Below are 9,091 nucleotides of genomic sequence, written 5' to 3'. Positions count from 1 at the left end.
TTCACTCATGGCTGCGTCAAACAATGGGTCAGAAAAGACTTCACAGTCTTGCAGTCATGTCCATTGAAAAGAACACACTTGAGCATATCAGTCACAACAGAGTGATTGACCGATTTGCAACTCTTAAAAACAGAAGGCTTTCTTTGATGCTTCCACCCACCGAGTGAATGGACAGTCTTGGAGATGGGCAGAGATGCAAAGCAACTAAGTGTAAAAGTACTCTAATTGAGTGTTTTGTTTGAGTTGAATGACTACTTCTTTTACGAAAGTCATTTTTTCAACAAGTATTTTACTTTTACTTGGGTACAATCATTTAATACTTTTTGTATTATTTTATTAGTATAAGAATTTTTAACTGTGAAGAATGGCACATAGTTATATATATTTTTTAATTATTTTTGTTGGTTATAAATGTGTGAATCTTCCATTTGTTGTTGGACAGTATTAAAGCATTCAATTTTCCTGAAAGTGGAAAGGCAATTTATTTATTCTAGATAGCTGTAAGTTAATTATTTTATTGCCCACTACATTCAACTGTACTGTGTTGACACAATAATGATACTTTATTTATATAACAACAAAATCACGGCAGACATCTCAAAATACACAGTCTTCTGGGGGCTAAGCAGATATTCATACATTTTGGTAGAGAGGAATATAGGCCTACTGTCATATAGGTTATGTTATCGGGCATCCTTCTAATTCCCTTGAACAACCAAGATTGAACTTTTGAACTCTTTATAATTTCTATTATCTAGCCCAGTTAAAGTCCAGGGGAGGAAGCCCCATCATAGTAAAGAGGATACTAATGTGATGTGTGTAGTTCTTCATAGCCTCTTCATTTTGCTCTCAAAGTGCACGGAATTGATGGATTTTTAATAGAATGTAGAAAAAAATTCTCCCGGGGGGGCATGCCCCCGGACCCTCCTAAAGGAGCCGTGTTCCCCTTGGGGCTAAGCCCCCCTTGTTCTTGAAACCTAGTGACGCCCCTGGGCATAACAATACTCCCTATAACAAGTTGCTTGATTTACAAGCCGCAGTTTAAAGTTGCTCGTGCTTGGATGCTCTTGACATAGATTTAGGTTGCTTTAGACCAAGGGTGCCCAAACATTTTGGATCGAAGATCGACTTTTCGATCAAGCAACCTCCCGCGATCGACCTGTTACCGCGCACGCACATACACACGCACGCCAAAATGAGCAACAGCCTGACATGGAAGCATGCGACGCACTTTTGCAGGCTGTTAACTGTCGTAGCTCACACGTACCGTTTTAAAGTGCTTCCCCGGCCCTCTAGATTCCTATTCTTTGCCCGTGCCCTCAGTGAATTGAACATGAAACAAACTCTGAATGAGAATCATAACGACAAAAGATATAGCGCAACAGCTCTGATAACGAGCTGATTATCAGAGCTGATAATCAGTCAAAGATTGCTGAGCACTAATAACTTTCGGTGACGCAGGTCACGCGCCACCATAGGTTAATATTTACCTGCTTTTATTTTTTAAATACTTTTTGTGAAAATTAGACTTTTTTTTTCTCCTCTACACCCCTTGCGATCGACTTGGGACCAGTCCACGATCTACCGGTCTATCGCGATCGGTGTAATGGGCACCCATGCTTTAGACCTTCTTGTCAACTCAAGACTTCAAAAGTTTTGTTATGAACCTTGGAGGAGTTTTGTAAACCTCACAATTGTTCTCTCCCAGTTGGAAGAAACCAACATCTTGCTGCGGGCTGAATCTGAGTCTGCAACAAGGCTCCGTAAAACCCAGACAGAGAACAGCAAACAGCTGCAGCAGCTGGAGGTGAACACGCGAGAGCTGCAGGACAAATGCTGTCTACTGGAACGTAGCAAGTTAAGCCTAGAGAAGGAATGCATTAGCCTGCAGGCTGCCCTGGAAACAGAACGCAGGGAGCACAGCCAGGGCTCAGAGACCATCAGTGACTTGCTGGGTACGTATGATGAATGCTTTACTCAGCCCAGCAATTTGACCTACAATATGTATTCGTGATGGCGGCCCGGTAGTCGAGTGGTTAGCACGTTGACAGAGATACCGGGTTCAATTCCAGCTCCGGCCTTCCTGTGTGGAGTTTGCATGTTCTCCCCGGGCTGTGTGGGTTTTCTCCGGGTCCTCCGGTTTCCTCCCACATTCCAAAAACATGCATGGCAGGCTGATTGAACACTCAAAATTGTTCCTAAATGTGAGTGTGAGTGCGAATGGTTGTTCGTTTCTGTGTGCCCTGCGATTGGCAGGCAACCGATTCAGGGTGTTTCCCGCCTACTGCCCGAAGACAGCTGGGATAGGCTCCAGCACCCCCCGTGACCCTAGTGAGGATCAAGCGGTTAGGAAAATGAATGAATGAATGTATTCGTGATCGCAGTTAATGCAGAGCAGTTAACTTATTTATAGCAGTACAAAAAGACCAAAGAGATATTTGAGGTAGCAAAGAGCGAGCTTCTCTTTTCCCACAAGTGCAATAGGAAGTGTGTTATACAGATAAGCGCTTAAAAATGAACTACAGTCTGAGCATATTTTATTCCGTCCTTAAGAGATATCAGAGCCACCATATCCGGTGTTTAGTCTACGCGCCTGAGTACATACAGTAGTACCTCAATTTACGAACTTAGTTCATCCCGTGACTACGTTTTAAACTCGAAACATTGGTAAATCGAGATAAATATTCCAATTGAAAAGAATGTTAATTCAATGAATCTGATCCAAAGTTTTATGATATATATATACCGGTATATGTAATCGTAAATCAATATTCATTCAATACATTGTTTTGTTTTTTTTTGTTTTTTTTTTTAAGCGAACCCTTCCTTCAGATCCCTGGGATTAACCTGCATTAGAAAAAAATGCTCCACGAAGTTAGAAAGCTGCTCCACTGATTCGCAAAAATGCATTTCAAAGAAAAAAAAATATTGAGAGCCCTGAAAACTGGAAAAAACTATAGTCTGAAAATATACACTAAATGCGTTAATAGTTTGTCTGAAGATGCCAAAGATGAAGAAAACAGTATTCTAGCAAGTCTGGGTTCAAGCCATCAGGTTATCCGCCCAGTTATTGTAGTTATTGCTGTGCACACAGGCAGTCCACCATCCTGTTGTGTAAACTGAGGTGTGGCGCTGTGATCGTTAAGATTGCCATTTTTTTATTTAACCAGGATACAAAGACAGCGGCTAAAAAAAGGCATTGATGAAATTAAATCATTATTAACCACACACATGATGTTTAGATGGAACATTTGCAGTCGGACGAGCATGCGATCTTTTCATTTCAAGACCTATAAAATGATCTATTAGACAAAACCCCTTTTTGTGCGTATTTGAAGCTGTGAATTCGGAGGCCTTATCTCTGGATCTCTATGACCTGCAGTGCAGACCATAGGAAAGGATCTTGTGATCTCAGACAATAGGACCATGGTTTATATCCTTTATGTCGTTAAGAAGATTTCGAGGAGCAGTGCTCCATTATGAACAGTATACAAAGCATTGAAATTCCCAGCAGAGGCACACATGTACGACGTTTTTCTTCACACTTCAGCAATTATTTTCTCTCCCGGTCGGTAATCACTTACTGGCTATGCATTGTTTCTGAGAGAAATTTCATCAGTGAAATATGACAAACAAAACAAAAAAAAAAAAACAAAACACTAGTTTGCGCACTGCTGCCGCCATTTGCCATGATAATTTGATTGCACCGAAAGTACACACAAGCTGTACTTATCCGGATGTCAATCACTTTTAAACCCTCTATGGTTATATATTATTCAAAGAGAAGGTGAAAGGATGTGTTGTGTGAAATATTTACTCAACATATCCATTTTGTAGGGCGCATCTCTGGCCTTGAAGAGGAAGTGCAGCGGCAGAAACGAGCTCTTTCCAAAACGGAGACTGAGAAGAGGCATCTTCAAGAGAAGCTCACTGACTTGGAAAAGGTTAGAGGCAATACTGCACATGACTGTTTAAAACTTAACTCTCTCTTTAATCATTCCGCACTTGGTACTGGGCTGTTAATATTTTGTCATTTTGGTATCCCCACTGCGGCATGGGTGACTATTCCAGCGTAGTATACTGTGTGTTAAAAAAAAAAAAAAAATCACGTTTGCGCTTGTGCACAGGAGAAGAGCAACAAAGAGATCGATTTGACCTACAAACTCAAGGTGCTTCAGCAGGGGCTAGAGCAGGAGGAAAGCTCCCATAAAGCCACCAGAGCTCTTCTGGCAGACAAGAACAAGATGAAAGTAACCATCGAGGGTGCCAAATCAGAGTCCATGAAGGGTAAGATTCACAAAGTTTATCTTTTCCAAATTTGTTGTCAATGAAGTGTGTATGAAACATTTAACCAGCGTGAAGTGTCCCTTTGGTATATATCTTGATGTATCCTTGACACAACCCAGAGTTGGAGCAGAAGCTGGCAGAGGAGCGAGCAGCCAAACTGCGGCTGGAGAACAGAATACTTGAACAGGAGAAGCACAGCAGCATGATGGACTGTGACTATAAACAAGCCCTTCAGAAGCTGGATGAGTTGCGCAGACACAAAGACCACCTCACGGAGGAGGCGAGTGAGAATTTATTCACGACTTGGAGGTTACTTATGAGTTGAATGGAAATGACCACTTAAGTATACACTGACAGACCACAACAGTCAGGTATTGCTTTATTGGGACTCGCATAGTTTTAACAATCGGTGTGTTTGTTAAAGCGGAAACTGATGAAAGGCGGAATATATAACAGAAGGAGAACACAGTCTGTCTATTTGGCAGCATTTACTCGTGTCTGTGCCTACAGGTGAAGAATCTGACGCTGAAGATTGAGCAGGAGACCCAGAAACGTAACCTGACTCAGAACGACCTAAAGGCCCAGAACCAACAACTGAACTCTCTGCGAACATCCGAAAAGCAGCTTAAGCAGGAAACGAATCACCTACTGGACATGAAACGCAGCTTGGAAAAACAGAACCAGGAGCTGCGCAAGTCAGTGAAATTTTTGTTACCGCTTACTTTGATGCATGTTTTATATTTCGACATGCAGAGAGGATGGATCATAAAGGAAATGCCCCTGTTTTGTTTACAGAGAAAGACAAGATGCAGACGGGCAAATGAAGGAACTACAAGACCAGTTAGAAGCTGAACAGTATTTTTCTGTGAGTCTATACAGTATCCCTTAAAGGGACACTTGAGTGGGATAATCATTGGCACTTGCAGTATATAATAGCTCCGTATGTAAAAATGATGTCGGCACTAAAATTCACCTCCCTAAAAGAATCTGGAGTGATATTTGGGGGGATGAGATATATCACAAATTGTCCCGCCCCCTTTTGGAGTTTGCTGGAGTGGGGCGTGGCTATATTGCACATTTCCATTGAGCGATTTTGAATTTGTTAGTTTTCTATTGATATCTCCAAAACGAATTGATATAATTGAACATGCAAGCTCATATCTTTATCCTGATCAAATAAAAAAAAAATAGAGAAAATGAGCTGATGATCCCTTTAAAATGTTTCACTCATTAAAAATACGTTCATTGTATTTTTATTTTTGGAATATGATCTACTGTTGGAATATCGGCAACCGTTTTATTTTTTTCATCTAATGCATCTCTTTATGTTCAGACCAAAAGCAGTTGACCAATTATACATTCTTAAAAAAAAAAAAAACTCACATTAAAGCAATGCATAATCATTTGTACAGCAATCTTGTATTTGACCTGCGTTTTGTGTTTTCCAGACTTTGTATAAGACCCAGGTTCGTGAACTAAAAGAGGAATGCGAGGAGAGAAATAAACTCTATAAAGAAGTGCAGCAATCTCTTCGGGAACTACAGGAGGAGAGGTGTTTGAACTTTCCAAAGCATTTTTGTGTTTCTGTAATCCCGACGAACAAACCAACAAATGACCATGATAGTATTGAATCTCTGGCATCTGGGCATTTGCTGCAGCCAGCAAGTTTTTCCTCTATTGGCATTCTGTTGCTAACAGCAGCATCTAGTGGTACCCGTCTGTGTAACTGAAGATTGTACTGATAGTAGTAGTCCATGTACCTTTATAAATGAAGTGATTGTAGCTTAGGGTGGTCCACATTTTCATGGCAAAAAAAAAAGTTTGTCGGATTCGTCGGGCCGGGTCGGAATTCTTGTCGATACTATGGTACAAGGTTCTGTGCAAAATTTCATTCCGATCTGATGATATTTTCCTGTCCCGCAAAGCGGCCAAAGTTTCCACCTTAACAACTGGTCTCAATAGGGTGAACATGTGTATTTTAACCGTGCCCTGTTTGCCATGCGTGACACTGGCTGGGCTGAATGTTGCCCGAACGATCAGGAGCGGCTGGGCGAGAAGAACCCGCCTCGCCGTGCCCACGTCGCCCTCGAGGCAGTGGAGCAGCGTTCGCTGGCGTCGTTTGCGACGACCAACTCTGTCGGCCTCATCACCGCCCTCGGAGCCGGCCACGATTTCCTCAACGTCGATCCGGCCGAGTGGTCGGAGAGGGACGACTTCACCACGGCTCGTCGGCGCGCTCGTCACCTACGGGTGGTGAATGACTTTGCGGAGAGGGGCGTCGCCCTCATCAGCGCGTTCTGCGGCGCCATCACGCGCGACGAGGAACAGCGACAGCACCTTCTGCATGTCGTGGAGCGACACCGGGCGTTGCACCCGTGCGCGAAGTAGGCATGGGATGGCACGCACGGCGGATTTGGTTTTTTTTTGCGGTCTAACAGTGTCAACAGTGTTGATGGACATTATAGACAGATGGACAGATAGACAGATGGACCAGTTAACATGGACCAACAATCTCACCAGTGTTGAAGGATAACCACGGTTGCCTTTTTTGCAATACATGCGTTCCTGTCTTCCGTCTTTGAATTATTGCAAGTGCGAACTGAGCAAAACAAAATCCTTACTGTACGGGAGAAACCGTACTACCATTCAGCCCCGTAACATTCTTTCCATAGGGGAAACTTTGGTCGCTCTGCGGGACGGGATAAAATTATCCGATCGGAATAAAATTTTGCACACATCCTTGTGTCATAGTATCGACAAGATTTCCGACCCGGCCCGACGAATCCGACAAACTTTTCCAAAATGGACCACCCTATTGTAGCTGGCTGGATAGATTTCCAAAAATAATTAGACACAACTGGGTTCATACTTATTAATGTGCCATGCATGTAATATTTTCCTCGACTGTATATTAGAAATAGTACATACAAAAAATAGCACTGTTCAACTTACTAGTCCTTCTCGAGGTATAATAAGTGATAAGGTGCTGATAATTCAAATTCTAAATCACAGGCTGGATGTAGTACAAAGTATTTATGTCGTAGATTTGCGGATGACTATTGGTCGGCCTTTCATTTTGTGATTCTTTCAGAGATTCTCTGGCTGCCCAGCTGGAAATCACGCTGACCAAGGCTGACTCAGAGCAGCTCGCTCGCTCAATTGCTGAGGAGCAATACTCTGATCTGGAGAAGGAAAAAATCATGAAGGAGCTGGAGCTGAAGGAGATGATGGCCCGCCATCGTCAGGAATTGTCTGAGAAGGACATCACCATCAATTTGGTATGCATTTGTGAGGCATTTAATTCTGGTAAAAGTTACCTGCATAATTGACACACACACACATCACCATATCTCCTGCAATATTGTTGATGTTACAGTTGGAAGAAGCCAATCGGACCCTGACCAGTGATGTCGCCAACCTGGCCAATGAGAAGGAAGAGCTTAACAACAAAATGAAGGAAACCCAAGAAGGTATTTAAAGTTTGGTTTAACATACATACTGCAAACACAAATAACCATTGTTGCCTTTTTTTTTAACGTAGAAACAGAGAAGTCAAAGGACTGGGAGCAGCAGATCAATCAGATGAAGCACACATTTGAGAAGCAGCTGCAGTCTGAGAGGACGCTGAAAACTCAGGTTTGTTATGTTGCTTTGTCTAACAACGGCCATGCAAAGCTGTGTTTCTTTCAACATTGCAAGACACTTCTTTTACACCAATAAATTTCAGAAGTTGGATTAAAAAAACAAAAAAAACAAAACAAATGTCCGTCTTACAGGCCGTCAACAAGCTGGCAGAGATCATGAACAGGAAGGAAGTCCGGGGTGGAAGTAGTCGCCGTGGCAATGACACAGACATGCGCCGCAAGGAAAAAGAGAACAGAAAGCTGCAGCTCGAGCTGAGATCGGAAAAGGAAAAACTCAATAGTACCATCATCAAATATCAGCGAGAGATCAACGAAATGCAGGCGGTGAGTCGAACAGTTACAGCTTGGTTTCACATTCTTCCTGAGATGTTTTGGATGATCTGCGCCACAAAGGTTGATGCATCCTTTTTCGAAGTGCATGTCGACGCAGGCGCAAAGAAATACAGCCTTCTCCCAACATATTTGATCACACCTGTTTCAATTGTACTTTGTAGCAACTGGCAGATGAGAGTCAGATGCGAATTGAGCTTCAGATGGCTCTGGACAGTAAAGACAGTGACATCGAGCAGCTGCGGAATCTCCTCCAATCACTCAGTGTTCAGTCAATAGACTCTGCCAGCGTCAGTAGTGGTCCGGACTTTGATGCTGATGATGCCTTTACAGGTAAAAAGAGATCAACAAATACCCAGATTCCCAAAAATACATTAAAAAAATTTTAACTCAGATTTAGTTCAGCTGGAGATATAAATAATACTTCCATGAGTCTTTCTTTTTCACTTAGAAACAAGGCTTGAAGGGTGGCTGTCCCTCCCTGTGCGAAACAACACCAAGAAGTTTGGATGGGAAAAAAAGGTAAACATTTCAAACTGATATGTGAAAGATCAGGAAATATATTCTTTTTTTTTTACCATGTTCTTATCACTTGCTGTAGTATGTTGTCGTGAGCAGCAAGAAGATTCTCTTCTACAAGAGTGAGCAAGACAAAGAGCAGTCCATCCCTTATATGGTGCTTGATATAGAGTGAGTACAGCACTTGAATCAAACTACAGAGTCGTACGACAAATACATGAGTAATTTACTTTCTGAGAGTGAGTGTGAATCGCTCAGCTGTGTGTGTGTGTGTGTGTGTGTGTGTGTGTGTGTGTGTGTGTGTGTGTGTG

General features: G+C 42.4%; 1 protein-coding gene across 2 annotated transcripts in view; it reads left to right on the top strand.

Moving 5' to 3' along the window:
* rock2a (rho-associated, coiled-coil containing protein kinase 2a) overlaps nucleotides 1-9,091 on the top strand; it is a 44,376-nt gene that overhangs the window by 26,072 nt on the left and 9,213 nt on the right. For both annotated transcript variants that reach the window (XM_019876107.1, XM_019876108.1), the window contains exons 15-28: nucleotides 1,709-1,955; nucleotides 3,838-3,944; nucleotides 4,128-4,287; nucleotides 4,407-4,567; nucleotides 4,798-4,982; nucleotides 5,083-5,152; nucleotides 5,736-5,839; nucleotides 7,379-7,565; nucleotides 7,664-7,757; nucleotides 7,829-7,923; nucleotides 8,064-8,255; nucleotides 8,426-8,594; nucleotides 8,713-8,783; nucleotides 8,863-8,951. In XM_019876107.1, coding sequence (XP_019731666.1) covers nucleotides 1,709-1,955; nucleotides 3,838-3,944; nucleotides 4,128-4,287; nucleotides 4,407-4,567; nucleotides 4,798-4,982; nucleotides 5,083-5,152; nucleotides 5,736-5,839; nucleotides 7,379-7,565; nucleotides 7,664-7,757; nucleotides 7,829-7,923; nucleotides 8,064-8,255; nucleotides 8,426-8,594; nucleotides 8,713-8,783; nucleotides 8,863-8,951 — 1,931 coding nt within the window. The remainder of the gene's footprint in view (nucleotides 1-1,708; nucleotides 1,956-3,837; nucleotides 3,945-4,127; nucleotides 4,288-4,406; nucleotides 4,568-4,797; nucleotides 4,983-5,082; nucleotides 5,153-5,735; nucleotides 5,840-7,378; nucleotides 7,566-7,663; nucleotides 7,758-7,828; nucleotides 7,924-8,063; nucleotides 8,256-8,425; nucleotides 8,595-8,712; nucleotides 8,784-8,862; nucleotides 8,952-9,091) is intronic.

This window comes from Hippocampus comes, unplaced genomic scaffold (assembly GCF_001891065.2).
Source record: "Hippocampus comes isolate QL1 unplaced genomic scaffold, H_comes_QL1_v1.1 scaffold252, whole genome shotgun sequence".
Classification (NCBI taxonomy): domain Eukaryota; kingdom Metazoa; phylum Chordata; class Actinopteri; order Syngnathiformes; family Syngnathidae; genus Hippocampus; species Hippocampus comes.
Note: the sequence above shows the minus strand (reverse complement) of the source record. Positions and strands in the feature narration are given on the sequence as shown.